The sequence below is a fragment of the Taudactylus pleione genome, unplaced genomic scaffold, assembly GCF_031769625.1.
Source record: "Taudactylus pleione unplaced genomic scaffold, aTauple2 ptg000016l, whole genome shotgun sequence".
NCBI lineage: Eukaryota > Metazoa > Chordata > Amphibia > Anura > Myobatrachidae > Taudactylus > Taudactylus pleione.
This window is the reverse complement of record NW_028284418.1, coordinates 8,265,063-8,281,608: the sequence shown is the minus strand read 5'-3', so window position 1 is coordinate 8,281,608 and position 16,546 is coordinate 8,265,063. Positions and strand designations below refer to the sequence as shown.

Genomic DNA, 16,546 nt, shown 5'->3' with positions numbered 1-16,546 from the left:
GCATCACTTCTTCAATGTCGGGAAAAAACACCTGCTGCGGCTATTTAAAACCCCGACTTTCATTTGCAGCCAAAAGCTGGGGTACCCATAGTGATGCCCCATGTCTGGACAGCTTTACGGGGGTCCTACAATTATTTCCTCAAAAAAAATCCTGTTTTTTTTCGTTCCTCCCAATTCGCCAAGTCCCGTTTTCGCTGATTTTTAATTGAATACTGGGATAAAGAGTGCGCGCGCCCGATACTTTATCCCAAGAAAAGCTCCAATGTGGAGCGAAAAGTCCAACACAGACTTTTCGCTCCCATATTGAATACCACTCCTAGGCTTGATACATCTCCCCCGTCATCAGTATGCGTGGTTTATCTCCCTATTGTAGAATGTAGCATGCCATGTTTGCACTTTAAAAATGAAAGATAATAATGGGTAATAGGTGATTTCTATACAGCAGCAAAAGGAAATACAATCTTTACCACTTTTCTTCTTAAGTCACTCTGCTCCAATGAAGATTTAGTGCATTGTATTTCCTTGTATGCCAAACAACATAGACAGATATGAAAACATGAAACTGGACATCCTGCAGGACTGTTGCAATATATACATTTGTATCCCACTAGAATAAATGATAATACTTTGAAATTATGGTGAAACTGTGTCCTATAGTGAAAATAAAATGCCTACCTGCAATTGAAAGACATCACTGCAAAAATAAGCTGTGGCAAAATTATTTATCACAACATTTATACTATACAAAATGTAGGTTATAAAATGTACACCGGAAAAAAATGCAAATAACTACATGACTTTGCCTAATAATTTGCATTCTTTTACACTACATAATTTGAATGCTATATATTTAAGATGTCTTGCTATGCTTGGGGACAACAGCCCTCAGTTTAGAAACAATCATCTTGGCAGTTGGTTATTAAGGGCCTGATTCAGAGGGGAACGCGTGTAGAACAGAAAATCGGGTGCTACATTTGCGCATGCGTCCAAGACGCAATCCTAAATGTTACTGCCTGGGGATGCAGATTGGAAATGCATTGAGATCCCTGAATGAGGTATTAATTACATTACCTGCGCTTAAACATGGATATCCTCAAAACCTGGACTGTTAAGCTAGGTACACACTATACAATTATTGGGCCGATTTGCCAATGCGTAGTGCGTAGACATGAGCATTTCGACCAAACGCCGATAAAACGGTTCAAAAATGGTCAGAAACGCTCAGTTTCTGTTAGACTGGCCAGAAGATATTGGCCAAAAACATTGTACAGTGTGTGGGCATTCGCAATAATCAGACCATATTTCCTACGATTTTTTATGTTTACCTCATCATCCTTGTGGGTGGACATATACAAATTATCTCTCCATGGGCCAAAAGAATTGGCAGATTTCTCATTTAAATTGTATAGTGTGTGTGCTGTCGATATATCGGAACCTCCCATGGCAGAAGAATAGTGCCAATTATCGGTTAGACCGAAAAGTCACAGTGCATACGCGCATGCAGGGGGGGTTTCCGAGTACCTAGAAACCCCCCCTGCCCACCACTACATCACAGCGCAGCTTAGCAATATATATTTTTTTTTTGTAAAGAGATCGGAGTTAGTAGGCAGCTGTTCCTGGCTGAGCTGTCTGTAGGGGGAGCTGCAGCAGTAGTGCAGCGCCTCCCGGGCAGCTCTAAATTCCTATGGGCACCACATTGTGGGAGGCTGAGAGCTCGTGTGTTGGTTCCTCCTCAGTGACCGGTGATCTCTCCCAGAGCCGCAGGTGGGTGTAATCTATTACATGTGGGGGGAGTAGTGATCTTTAATAAGTCATGCCAGCGCTGTATTTATGAGGCTGAATTTGTGTCAAGTGAGAGGTGTGTTTGTGTCAGTGTGTATTTCAGTGTGTGTGACTCTATGCTTTGTAAGTGTGTGTGACTCTATGCTTTGTAAGTGTGTGTGTGTGACTCTAGGCTTTGTCAGTGTGTGTGTGTGTGTGTGTGTGTGTGACTCTAGGCTTTGTAAGTGTGTGTGTGTGTGTGTGTGTGACTCTAGGCTTTGTCAGTGTGTGTGTGACTCTAGGCTTTGTCTGTCTGTGTGTGTGTGACTCTAGGCTTTGTCTGTCTGTGTGTGCGTGTGTGTGTGTGTGTGTGTGTGTGTGACTCTATGCTTTGTAAGTGTGTGTGTGTGACTCTAGGCTTTGTCAGTGTGTGTGTGTGTGTGTGACTCTAGGCTTTGTAAGTGTGTGTGTGTGTGACTCTAGGCTTTGTCAGTGTGTGTGTGACTCTAGGCTTTGTCTGTCTGTGTGTGTGTGACTCTAGGCTTTGTCTGTCTGTGTGTGCGTGTGTGTGTGTGTGTGTATTTCAGTGTGTGTGACTCTATGCTTTGTAAGTGTGTGTGTGTGACTCTAGGCTTTGTCAGTGTGTGTGTGTGTGTGACTCTAGGCTTTGTAAGTGTGCGTGTGTGTGTGTGTGTGTGACTCTAGGCTTTGTCAGTGTGTGTGTGTGACTCTAGGCTTTGTCAGTGTGTGTGTGACTCTAGGCTTTGTCTGTCTGTGTGTGTGTGACTCTAGGCTTTGTCTGTCTGTGTGTGCGTGTGTGTGTGTGTGTGACTCTATGCGTTGTAAGTGTGTGTGTGTGACTCTATGCTTTGTAAGTGTGTGTGTGTGTGACTCTATGCTTTGTCAGTGTGTGTGTGTGTGCGTGTGTTTCTAGGCTTTGTCAGTGTGTGTGTGTGTGACTCTAGGCTTTGTCAGTGTGTGTGTGTGTGTTTCTCAGTGCAATTTGTGTGTCTGTCAGTGTGTTGGCTTTGTCAGTGCAGTGAGTATGCGTCAGTGTGTATGTGTGTGTGTTGGCTTTGTCAGTGTGGGTGTGTAGTGTTAGGTGTGTGTGTAGGCTTTGTCAGTGCAGTGAGTGTGCGTCAGTGTGTGTGTTAGCTTTGTCAGTGTGGGTGTGTAGTGTTAGGTGTGTGTGTAGGCTTTGTCAGTGCAGTGAGTGTGTGTGTCAGTGTGTGTGCGTGTATATGTCACTGTGTATGTTTGCAGTGCCGCCTTTTTTATTTCTTTGAGGAGCTGAAAAGCTCCATATAAATATAGTCAAGTAGACGGCACCAAATAAAGTTCAACAGCCGGGGTGCAGAGCGCTCAGTCTTGATCATACAATCAGATACAGGCAGCGCTCCTCAGGTACTCAATAATCCAAGCTTGTTAATCTATTACTGTGCAATGATTCAGATGCAATTATTACATATTTCATGAAGGCTTTGCCAAAATATGTAATAAATTAATCTGAAATGTTGCACAGTAATAGATTAACAAGACTGGATTATTGAGTACCTGAGGAGCGCTGCCTGTATGTGGTTAGATTTTTTGATATTGGTTTTGTAACCAAGTATTGGAAACCCCCCTTTCAAAATCCTGCGTTTGCCACTGCAGTGCGTAGCTAGCTTTAGGGTGCCATGAACTCTGAGTTTAGGAAACACTAGTAAGTGTGATGTGTGCTTTGTGGGAAATTAACTTATATATCACATTCACGTATATAATGTAAATACATATTTACCCAGCTCTGCAGTGCTTCAGCCAGGTAACACATAGGAGAGCAGCAATTTCCAACTTACCCTTGTTGTCTCAATCACGATATAAGGAGTGACGAGTGATTACTGTGGAAGAGGTAGAGCTTTGCTGTACAGACTACTAGCCGGGAGAAGGCTCCTGTACAGTACAGTCACGACAAGCTCCGCCTTTGCTGTGACGATTCCCGCCCAGACTTCAAAACACGATCCTGTCACATGAGCATTGATGGTAGGCAGCAGAGTAGAAGACTGCATTACTGTTTAGGACAATGTGTGTGAGAGAGAGAGAGAGAGAGCATTCTGGAAAATAATGTGGTGGGAGAGAGCAGCCATAAACGCCTCAGTCAGTGAGGAGGTGATCTCTGCTAATACAGAAAGAATTACAGGGTTAAAAGCGTCACATGACCTCTCCTTGCCAATGGAGTAATGACACTGCGAGGAGCATTAGAATGGGGCTGACTTTTACAGCTCTTCCTATATAACGCTAATGTTCCCAGTGTAATGATATTCTGCAGATGTCTTGTTCATTTTCCTCTAGATACTTCTATCTGCGTAACATGTATGACATAGGCAACACTTTATAAAATATGGATTAATGCAGCATTGTAGCACATAGTGTTTTGCATGTGTACAATAAGACAGAATGCCGCTGTGATGCCACAAATATACCAACCTTTCTTCTTGTATGAAATGAAGCTGCTTACATCCGTGGACGTTGCATCTGCCTTATTTCTATTACATTACATTGCTACTTGAAAGATGGTCCCATAATCCTTCCATTGTTTTATCTCACTATAGAAATAAAATGTCATTTGCAAAACTTTTTGCCAAGTTCTGTTATGTGCAAACATGTTGCTTTGTAGTTTCAGACAAACATTCCACGGTGCTTCATGATTATTTTGCTACTAGGTGGCACTGTTTTATGTCAATCTATATTATGACATCAATGTGTCAGAGCCTAACTGTATTTGTAATGCAAATACTAGAAAAACAAGGTTTTATGTGCAGAAAAACCAGACATTTATTAAGAAAACCTATAAATTAAAACAGCATATTAACTGGATATATTTGACCTTTGAAATTATATTGAAATTAAATTGGAATAGGATAATTCACACCAGTGAGAGTGGTCCTGATAAAATTATTATTTTCCCATGGATCCTAAATTCACCATTTATTAATGTTCACATATTGCATGCGATCTGGGCGTGATATCAGCGCCCATGATCGCATTGCAGGATGAGATCATAGCTCTGGGATATCCCTGAAATGTACTGGGAGAAAAGTCTCTTCACTCCTGCGCATACGTGGGTCTACAGACCACATATGCGAGGTGGCCATTGCCGGGGGACAGTTTCTATGGACCCTCTCCCGGCTAGTTATACGATATGTAGCTCATAGGCTACAGGGGCTTACTCCATCTTCAGATGGCACAAGCTGTGAGGTCCAAGTGACCAGAATGCTTCGCCTTTCAGAGGTAAATCTCACAGCATTGCATCCCCATAGAAACCTATGGGGGTTGTGGTGCTGGTAGAAATCGAAGAACAGCAGCAGATATCTCTAATATCTGCTGCGATCCCTCCATAATACATCTGGGGGATACTTAATAATTGCTGGTATGCCCTGAAAACAAGTATTTTCGGGGAATATACCGCAAATATTAAATGATAAATAGGCCCCTTTGCCTTTTTTTTTTGAAAGGAAAGACCCAAGATTAGGAAGTTCTTGCAAAACAGTTCAGAAACATTGCAGCGAATTAAAGAATGTTAATCAATTGATAAGCAACCAGTGACTCTCCAGCTTTTATGGAACTACATGTTTCAGTATCTGCTTTTTAAGAGGACATTGTATTCTAAGATCTATAGTTAAAGAAACCTGAAGAGCCACTGTCTATTGTAAATTCATAACCCTCATAAAATATGAAAGACAAAATAATTTTCTCTGTAAATGCAGCTGCAGCATCCATATGGTAGAGTGTTCCACAACTTGTTGGGGCTACAGAGGCTTCAAAACTTCTGCCCTAGCAGCTTGTAGGTACTCAAGCACAAACTAAACTGTACTTAAACTGTACTTATAGTTACACATTTTGTGAAAGTAGCCTATCAATGAACCAGTGACAAAGCATAAAGTGTATGTGATGTTGCGATCATGACTTTGTATACCAGTAATGTCATTGGCTCATGAATATTGTTCAATATACAAAATTTCTGCCTTCATTGTGTGTAGGCAACAATTACTCATATACAGTACACTCTATCCAGGTTATTCCACTGTATTGCACAAGCACCAAGCCATTTTCTTTTAATTACAAAAGCAAGTATTCACCAAGTCACTTAGTACATTGTATTATATTTATTGCAAAACAATAATACACAAAAGGATAAGTTTCACAAAAAGACAGAAAATAGAAAAACATAATTGCACAAAAAAAAATGAACAAACTGATCCACAGACTTCCAAAGTCAGCTTTGTATACACTCTTATTTAACTTAAAGGAACTTTTTAAGGCCTGCTTTTTGTAATGAAGACATTCTTTGTGGAGTGCTCTATGACATTGCATTTACAAATAAAACTACATTTTGCAAAACAAAATTTACTTCTTTTTAGCAAAAGTTAAAAAAGCATTTGCCAAAGTCAAACCGCATTTTATATCATAATAGTTATTATTGTTTTGTCACAAGACTAATTTTTCTGTGCATCATTTTTCTAGATAGTATGGAAAAAATTGGGTTTAAAAATACAAGGCTGTTTCCATGTTTGAATAATTACAAAACATGTTTAGCGTTACAACAGATCTTAAAACCTTAACAAAACTGGAAAAAAAATGCTCAGGGTATCAATTGGGAAATGTAACTCAATAAATGCTTTGCTATGTTTTATGCAGATTAGAGCATCTGATATGTTTAGACTAAAAGGAGGAACTTAGAACACAAAAGAAGCTGGAAAATATGAAAGACGACAATAAAAACCCATAATTTAACAAAAAGCATATTTTCCAAAGACGGAATCAGCAGCATGCTAATATATATCTTTTTTGTACAAAAGACATTTTAAAAGTTTGGGAGTCTTTATGTAGCATTTTTTTTTCAATATTATTTTATTATAAAATAAATAATTTACGAATGTGACATCTGTTGTAAAATCTGCAAAAGGCAAGTTTTCAAACCAACCAGTCTGTTGCTGGTGATCATTAAAAGTTACAAAGGGCACTTGTTTCGAGGCTGGCACAAACTGTTTATTAGGCAACGTGTGAATTATCTTTAACCATAATTTTTAGTTATTGGCACTTGGGTATAAATGTCAAAATACAATTCCTACTTCAAGGCAACTCACAACAGTAAATCCAATTGTAACCCACTGTCCAGCTGATTTATGGCCAAAAACTATTACTGCTCAGTATTTAAACAAACATTGTATAAGGCTAAACTTTTTATTTTTTAGAAAAATATTTTTTTCAATTGCATGAAAAGATGAATGTAAGACTAGCTGAGCAGTTGTAGGAAAATTTCTTACAATGTATCTTTTTCTAAAATATAAATGTATAAAGGCAATAGAACATACACAGTACATACTAAAATATATCAGATTGAGACTAGTCCTCACAGAGGATGTATAATTACAAAGTCTCTTCAAGAATCAAGATGCTGGTTTTCTAAAGTATCTTCTCTTGCTTCATCTGTGTATACAGGTGACAAGAATTTACTATTTAGAAGCATTGTACCCATTCTCGCTGGCTTCCAGCAGAGGGCGATCAGTCTCACATATGACATGGGCACTACTTGACTTGTGGTGGAGGATGAACAGTCTTTTGAAAGTCATTAGCCTATAGTTGATTTTCTATGGCCTGGTCAGCTGTGTGTAGACAGGTTGCTCCCAGTGTTGTGGACTGTGTGTCTGGGGAATAGATGGGACCCCCGTCGTGTCTGCAATGGGAGTGTACATGGGACGTTGGCTTGGGTTCATGTAGCTGAATGTTGAGTATAGGCTTGAGCTCTGGCCGGCAGCATGACTGTAATAGGAATTAGAGCCCTGGTGCTCGGTGTAGTCGTACTGTGAACGTGTAATGGTAGGATATGAAGAGCTGTAGTGTTGGAGGTTGAAAGAGCTGTAATTGAGCTGCTGTGGAGAGTGCTGCTGCTGCTGATCATTGTAATGACTTGGGCTAAGCTGCTCTGTTTTGATATGTGTCCTCTGCTGGGACTGGCTCTGCTCACTGTTAAGAGTTGACAATGTGTGCTGTTGCTGGGGTTGTTGCGGCTGCTGTTGAGGTGGTTGCTTAGACATCCATGTGTGTCCAGCCCCTGCGGTGGTGCTGTTTGTATTGCTGATGCCGTAACTGCCTGTGTAAGTCACCTGCGTGGAGGCGACTCCTGGATGGCCGTTTGGTGGCAGGTATTGGTCAAACTCATTGACATCAAAGGTCTCAATGTTGGAGATCACCTCACTGCTTAGCTCTCCAATATCCACATCACGGAAATCAATGTGAGGGGGTTGGCGGCCACTCTCCTGCAGAGGGCGACCTTCACGTTTCAGATCTGGCTTCCCAGGCTGCACATCTGTTTTAGGGGTAGTTGGTGGAGTTGGTGGACCCTGGGACTGACCTGAAGCAAAAGGGAACAGAAATGTTATTATTTAACTTACTTCATGTTAATATAATCATAAAAACCATAAAACACATAGTATATTTACTATGTTTAGGTACATTTACAATATTATGGGCGGATCACACTAATCACACTTTTTCACTATATAAGCCAATCGATGGAGACCACAGGGTTAAAGAAAATTCCAGTATGTTTTAATAGTGTTTTATACAGTTTATATCTCAGCTCCCCAAAGCCCACAAGAGTCTTATAAGCATGTGCCATATAACTAGATTGATAAGACTCAGAATGATTAACTCCATATTTGTACAGTTAGGGTATCGTAGCAGGCGCTGGGCAGAAGCTGTGTTCTTGACTATAAATTTACAGATGTACTGAAAATAGGGCAGATTAAAATAAAACTGATGTACCCAACAATGTTAGTAATTAACATCTGACATTTTCATTGATCCATAATTATATAAACTACAGAGAGAGCACTATTATATAATTAACTAACCATCCTATATACTATGAAGGGTGTATGTCATGTATATAGCACACACATCCTCATACTGCATAGGCAACAGAATCATGATATGTCTATACCAGTATTCGTCTTTGTTGACAGTCAAAGCATCAATCACAGTTTTTTCATTCACTTTACAGTTGCCATTTGTACAAAGAAAATTCATACTGAAGACTTGACTTTTTAGAAATTGAGCCAATTGTATTTCAGGCAGTTATAAAATAAAACTGACTTTGCTCATTTTACTGTGGTTGGGAAGAAGATTGGAAGTAGATTAAACTGGTATCATTTTAGATTTTGCAGATCAATAATACAAGAAAGTGATAAGACTCAGTACCTGAGTGTTCCCCTGGGGAGTGGACTTCACTCATACTTGAGGCAGAGTGCGGAGAGTCAGCCTGCAGAGCTTTGAAGATCGCATTTGGTGAGATGTGGGTCTGCTCAGAGCCATCCTCCTGCTCAGACTGGCCGTTTTTGACTGACTTTCTCCGGCGTGGCTGGTACTTATAATCTGGGTGATCTTTCTTGTGCTGAATTCTCAGTCTCTCAGCTTCCTCCACAAAAGGGCGCTTTTCACTCTCATTCAGAAGCCTAAAAAATGCAAAAGAAAAGTCAGTCTTGTGTACAGTGTATGTGAAAGAGAAATACTAAAATAGTATAAACAGTGCTGCTCATCTCTATAATTGCACATGCTGCTCTACACACATACGTAACAAATTTACACATACAGCACCATGTACAAATACTTATAATTCAGGTCTATGTAAACTACAAGTGAATTCAATGAAACTTTACATACACCCAGAAGCTTCAGAATAGTTAAATAATCGCCTCCTTCTATATTGATGAGCATGAATTGTCACTAAAGGGGTTAATACAAAGGTCCGGGCAAGTCTTGCTAGCCTTTACCAGATCTTTTGCCTATATGCTACATGGGCAGAATAATCGGGGCATGGGTCTAATATACAGGACATTTACCCTTTTCATCGTTCAGATAATGATAGAAGCCATTTGAAGTGGGGCAGGAGGAGAGACCTCAGGCTATACAATGCCTCCACCTGAGACCCCCTGCAGCCAAAGACCCAGCAAGCTGCCCACCACGGATTACACATCACCCTGCAACATGACAACTCACGCGTTGGAAATAACCATTCACACCTAAAGTAATTACACTCTACTTTATAATGTCATATTAAACCAAGTGCCTAGATGTGTCACTTAAGGGCTGCAGCTATAGATGTACCCAACATTAGTTATGCCCAAATTTTTCTGCAAACTCAGCAAAAGTTGAGTAAAAAAACAAAGAACCACTGAGGTACACTGTATGATATGTCCTAATAATAATGCGCGTTTAGAATATCTACATTTACAACAGCCGGCTGCAAAGAGCCATAGACATCCACAGTTAGTATTACCTGGTGCCAGTGTACCTGGTGCTGGCACCTAAAGCACAACTCATTGATATTGGCACTATACTGTGCATACCCTGACCCTACAGACAAGAGACCGCTCCACACAAACCGCACAATAATATCAGCACATACAGTAATAGAATAATAATAATAATAGCAGCAGCAGCGCAGTGGGAGGCGGTATTTTGCCTGCCGGAGCACTAGTGGCAGAAGCCCCATTATGAGGATGAGCGGCGCACGGCACTTACCTCCAGAGCTTGCCCAGGGTCTTGCTGAGCTCGGCGTTGTGCAGGTGCGGGTACTGGTCCGCCAGCTTCCTCCGCGCCGCCTGCGCCCACACCATGAACGCGTTCATCGGCCGCTTGACGTGCGGCTTGCTCTTGCTGGATCCGTTCACCCGGACGGGCATGGGCACCAGCGTCCAGTCATATCCCTTCAGCACCTGGCTGACCGCCTCTCTGATGCACACGGGGAACTTCTCGTCCTCCGTCTCCTTCTTCATGTCAGGGTCCCCCTTGGGGAAGGTGTTCTCCAGTGGTCTGGTGTTCTCCGTGTCCGAGCCCGAGCCGGACGGGCAGGGGGAGCCCGCAGAGTCCTCGGACATGGAGGGGCTGGGGGCCCCGGACAGGCACTTCTCTTGCTCTTCTGTCATCTTCATGAAGGGGTCCAGGAGATTCATGCGCGGACTGGGCAGGGGACAGCAAGTAGAATCTCTGAATGTATATGGGTGTGTGATATATAGGGGGTGGCACAGCTACCAGTCTCCTGTGCCCGGTGCAGTATGCAGCATATGGCAGCGTCTCCCAGGCTCCGTACACGTAGCTCCCCGCTCACAGCTGCCTGCAGCCCAGACACCCGCCGCTAAACTCTCCCCGCTCCGCTGTATAAGACTGAATAAATAGCAGCGCTTCGACTCATCTCAGCCAATCCCCAACGGGCAGCTCGGAGCTGATTGGTCGCAGCACTCAGGGGCGGAGTCTTGTCCTGTTCTAGAACAGAAGAAAGAAGAAGCGCAGAGAGTGAGAGTGAGAAGATGCAGCGCAGTTACAGTGTTATTATCTGTAGCAGTGGCGCAGTCAGCGTGATCTGCAGCAGCGCGGTCATCATGATCTGCAGCAGCGCAGTCAGTGTTGTCTGCCAGTGTTATATGCAGCTTGCAGCGCTGCCAGTGTTATCTGTAGCAGCAGAACGTTCTGCTGCCTGTGTTGGTTAGACACTACAGCTATATGTTGTCTGCCCGTCACTGCCCAGTCATCTCTTTACTAATTACTATAGGCATGGACGCAGCTATTAGTGCAAAGAGCAGCAGTCACACACATTATATATATACACACTGTGCAGAACTTTGCAATTGCCTAGGACCAAAATGTGTCTGAACTCCGCAGTGATACTAATATATAGTGCAATAAATCCCTGCTATTGGTTGTTGCATGACTGCCCTGATAAGGTATAAAAGGCATGTACATTAATGACCCCCTGCTGTGTCCCTCAGATATCTCCCTTCCTTGGAAACGTGTGCTTTATACAAGAAACGCCTATAGCTGGTTAGACCAACAGTACAGATAAAAAGGCACTCGTATGTTATAAATACATAGCAGTAGCTAACTAAATTTACACATATGTTTGTGCTGCTGAGCCTACAAGAAGGATGAGAGTGAGATACTAGATCCCACACACTTTGGTGCTGTAAATGCTTTTGTGCAATGAATGATAGCCAGTGAGTGTATAAATGATAACAAATCACTTACAGTGCAATTCGTATATTTTATGAGTGAAACTGTAACACTCAAGAAACACATTTGCACGTTTATCTGAGGGATGTAATACTATACTGTACCCAGAGGGGGCACCAAAGCATCAGAAACCCCAAACACATCTTTCTCTCTCTGGGGTCTTTAGAGTTTTCAGGTTTCTTAAAAAAAATAAAAAATGTGAGGTGTAGGGGAGGAGGGGGGGGCTGTTTTTCCAGCCACATTGAGCAGCATTAATAAGCTTTGCATAGTAACCCTGCAGAGAATAGGTAGCAATGTTTGACCACTGATTGCTGCTAATTACACCTATCTTCGGCAAATAACGAGGCCACCTCTGCTGAGCTACCTTTCTAATGCAAGTATTCCTTATCAGAGGACGGGGATTCCTTATCTACAATCCTGTGTGTTTATTTACACCGCTCGGTCCTACAGGAGTTAATGAAAAAAAAAAAAAATCATGGGACTATGAACTTTAAATGCAATTTCTAATCAATGCATCTTCACCCCTACATTACTTCTATTGCGTTACAACCATTTTTTAAGTGAGATATTTAATCAATATCAGTAGTTAGTAATAAAAAAAATCTAACAAATATATATCTGTATAATGCAATAAAAGTTTGCAGTAACATTATTTTATAATGGCGTTTAGCATAACATATATATGGTATTCAAATACAGAACAGCATTATAGTGCCAGTCCTGAATTGTCATATTTCCCCCCGTGTTAGCAGAGACGTGTGGGAATGCCAGGCAGTAAGTGGTCAGAGCACAGAGCGCTGGCCGCATCCAGGTCGCTTGTTTCTATCGTGCACTAACGAACGAGACAATATTTTCCTGGTCGTCCGCATTAATAATTATATTGTTGCTACAAATTTACATGTTAAACGACTGCACTGAAACGAACATAAAAAGTAGCTTTATCTCAACACCGTAATTGTAACAATAATGTTATAAAATTCTCAGGATCAACGCAATAAACTTTTTAAGAAAAAAAAAAATTCCGATAAAATCTCTTAATACCTATATTATTTCAAAGTTTAAAGTACATTTCTTAAGAAGTAATTGGAACGTAAATTAATTTAACACTGAGAAAATAATAAAGCACATATGTAATGTTACATAAGCCTGTTATTTATCTAACAATGTCACAGGCTTATCAGGGCACCCAAATCAATATTTTTATGATGCTTAGAAAATTGCAAATGACAAGAATTTAAAAGTTAGATGGAAGAGAGCAATGATCAGTGATTTAGCTACACGCGCATATAACTGCCCCACTATTTCAACCTCTCTATTTATTTATTTTTACGTATTGATATCACACATAATTGTGTAATAATTCGTAATAATTAACAAGATCTCCCAGAGCTTAGATTAAAAAAAAATAAAAAACTTCAGAATTCCTTACTGAGAGCAGCACAAACGACTGTAAAGTGCTACTAATCAGAAATGCTGTAGAACTCAACAACATAAAATAAAATACGTGCTATACACTGTAGACACAATGTACACAAAATATACACTCTGTCTACACGTAATTATCATTTAAGTTATTATTCTATGTGATGCTATTTTTTGTCAAAATGTTTACATTATTTCAGCAGGAAAATATATATTTTTTAACATTATAAAACAATACTTAAAAATCATTACCTGAGATTTGTTTGTTACTATAACATTACGTTTGTTACTATTTATTTCCATAATGAATGCTTGTTATTTTTTCCAGAGTATAGCTATATCTTTTGTAATGTTTGTCAGTTGATTAAATTACCTATTTTTTATATTGTTGTTTGTTTGTTATATGTTTGATAACCTAAAGATAAAATTCGGTTAGTAAAAGGAAACTTTACTGAGCAGGAGCTCCCAATGGCAAGTTTAGTGAGTAGGAGCTCTCTGTGAAAAGGTGTAAGATTAATGAGTAGGGGTTCTCTGTGGATAGGAAAAATATTAGTGAGTAGGGTTTCTGTTTGGATAGGTAAAATATTAGTTCTGTGTGGATAGGTAAACTATTAGTGAGTAGGGGTTCTGTGTGGATAGGTAAACTATTAGTGATTAGGGGTTCTGTGTGGATAGGTAAAATATTAGTAAGTAGGGGTTCTCTGTGGATAGGTACAATATTAGTGAGTAGGGGTTCTCTGTGGATAGGTAAAATTATAATGAGCAAGGGTTATCTGTGGATAGATAAAATATTAGTGAGTATGGGTTCTGTGTGGATAGGTAAACTATTAGTGAGCAGGGGTTCTGTGTGGATAGGTAAATATTAGTGAGTAGATATTCTCTGTGGATAGGTACAATATTAGTAAGTAGGAGCTCTCTGTGGATAGGTAAAATAACAGTGAGCAGTGGTTCTCTGTGGCTCTGTAATATATTAGTGAGCAGGGCAGTGGTTTTCTGTGGCTATGTAATATATTAGTGAGCAAGGCAGGGGTTCTCTGTGGCTATGTAATATTTTAGTGAGCAGGGGTTCTCAGGAGAAAGGTAAGAGTTTTTGCAGGCGTTATCTGTGGAAAGGTGAAGGTTTAGTGAATAGGGGTTATCAGTGGAAATGAAATAGTTAAGTGAGTGAGGGTAAAAGTAAAATGGGTAGTAGATGTTCTTATGGGAAAGATTAGTGAGCAAAGGTTCTCGCTGAGAGTGAGAGGAAAACTTTCCCGGGGCACCGATTTTTCCATTTCTCATCACCTGGCAAATATTTGCTATGTACTACAATGTAAAGCTGTAATATAAGAGTTATAGATTCAGAAATAATCTTTAGAGCCAGAGGTTGCTGTAGCGGTGCCCCGGCTGCCTGTCAATCATCAGGAAGAAGCGTGTGTTTGGTGTATTTTGTGTGTTCTGTGTATGTCGTTGGAGTAAATATTATTTCAGCGCAATATTCCCAATAGATGCAATAGCAAGGATTGGGAGAGTATCTCTTTGCTTCCAAAACACAGAGAACAAAAAGCCAGTCAGGGCTGCAAACTGCAGTATACAAGGAGGCTTTGGCTGTCAGAGGAACGTCCCCTGGACCTCAGGTTTGATGCAAGTATTTACACTGACAACATATGCGCCCTGTAGGGCTCTCCAAACCAATGCGCAAAGACGCCAGACTTCTAGCGACAGTCAAGTGTGTGTGTTTGTGTCACAAGGGAGATTAATAAGGCTTCTCAGAAGAGGCTTTAGCAAAAAAGATACACAGAGGATCAAGGATGCATGAAAGGTTTAAAATGGATCTATTTGCCTTTGAATGAAGGATTTCCTTGCCATGGACAAGTTGCTCTCTGGCTGTTTTCCTATCAAGCTTGTTTTGTAAATACTAACCTGTGACCTATACCTAGTCCAATGATAAATACACAGCCTGCCCTATCACATAAGATCAGCTTTGTATCTGACTTACAGGCTTGTTTATAAACTCTCTTAATATGATATTATTTATTTTCAAATTATAGCCAGTTATAATTAAGTATATGTGCCCTGGAGACTCCTGTAGCCTGGCTTTTTTGTATTATACCAACCCAATAGATTGGTTGTTGATTCTGTCAGTCACACAGTAGTACATTTATTGCACTTGGGTCGTGTCCTTCTGGACTAGAACAGTGTATAACATATTTGCCTAGTTTTATGGTAAATATTAGTTGTTATATAAATCAATTATAGCAAATGTAATAGACATATATTTTTAAATTAACTAAATGATTGAGCATCATTCCATATATGTAATTTAGTTACAGGTAAAACAGCTATGCTGAACAAATGGTGCAGGCTGCTATTACATGAGAGGCACTTTAGCACTAGATGCTTTTTTGTATTTGATAATTTAGTAGTGGTTAATGACACAGTGTCACATCTTTTTTGCTCATTTTCTTATCTAAAGTTGTGTTTCCCAACTGTTGGACCATGAGCCAAATATATTAAGGATTTGTGTCCCTTGCTTTACTAGTAACGTCATCTCCTATGGTCAAAACTTACTAAAATTGATAATTTAGTAGTGGTTAATGACACAGTGTCACATCTTTTTTGCTCATTTTCTTATCTAAAGTTGTGTTTCCCAACTGTTGGACCATGAGCCAAATATATTAAGGATTTGTGTCCCTTGCTTTACTAGTAACGTCATCTCCTATGGTCAAAACTTACTAAAATCATGTGTCACACCCATGTAAAAATGGAACAGAACTAGTTTAAAATCACTAACCTACAAGTTTGATAAATGGTTTCTGAACTTACTGTATATGTTTCCCAAGGATACCTAAGACTTATTATTTGCATACATGATTAGCCTGTTAAATGTAAATTACAGTTAACCGAATTAATAAAAAATAAAAAATGGAAAGTACATTGGCGTAGTGGTCAGCATTACTGACTCACAGCAAGGTCATGAGTTCAATTCACAGTTATAGTCAAACTGTGTGGAGTTTGTATGTTCTCCTAATGTTTGCATTGATTTCCTTTTTGTGCTATGGTTTACTCCCACACGCCAAAAAACATACTGGTATGTTCATTGGTTACTGTCTAAAACAAAACACTAGTGTGAGTTTAGGAAATATAGGGGTCTATGTACTAAGCCTTGGAGAGAGATAAAGTGGACGGAGATAAAGTACCAACCAATCAGCTCCTTTCATTTTTCAAACACAACCTGCAAAGTGACAGTTAGGAGCTGATTGGTTGGAACTTTATCTCCATCCACTTTATCTCTCTCCAATGCATAGTACATAGACTTTATAAATAGCTCCACAGG

General features: G+C 40.2%; 1 protein-coding gene across 1 annotated transcript; it reads right to left on the bottom strand.

Annotated features, from left to right (window-relative positions):
- Positions 1-5,880: 5,880 nt before the first annotated feature.
- SOX9 (SRY-box transcription factor 9) lies at positions 5,881-10,932 on the bottom strand. The gene is made up of 3 exons (XM_088474524.1): positions 10,324-10,932; positions 9,001-9,254; positions 5,881-8,152 (listed from the first exon to the last, which is right to left on the bottom strand). The coding sequence occupies exons 1-3, from the start codon at positions 10,752-10,754 to the stop codon at positions 7,389-7,391; spliced, it is 1,449 nt and encodes a 482-aa protein (XP_088330650.1). The 5' UTR covers positions 10,755-10,932; the 3' UTR covers positions 5,881-7,388.
- Positions 10,933-16,546: the final 5,614 nt, after the last annotated feature.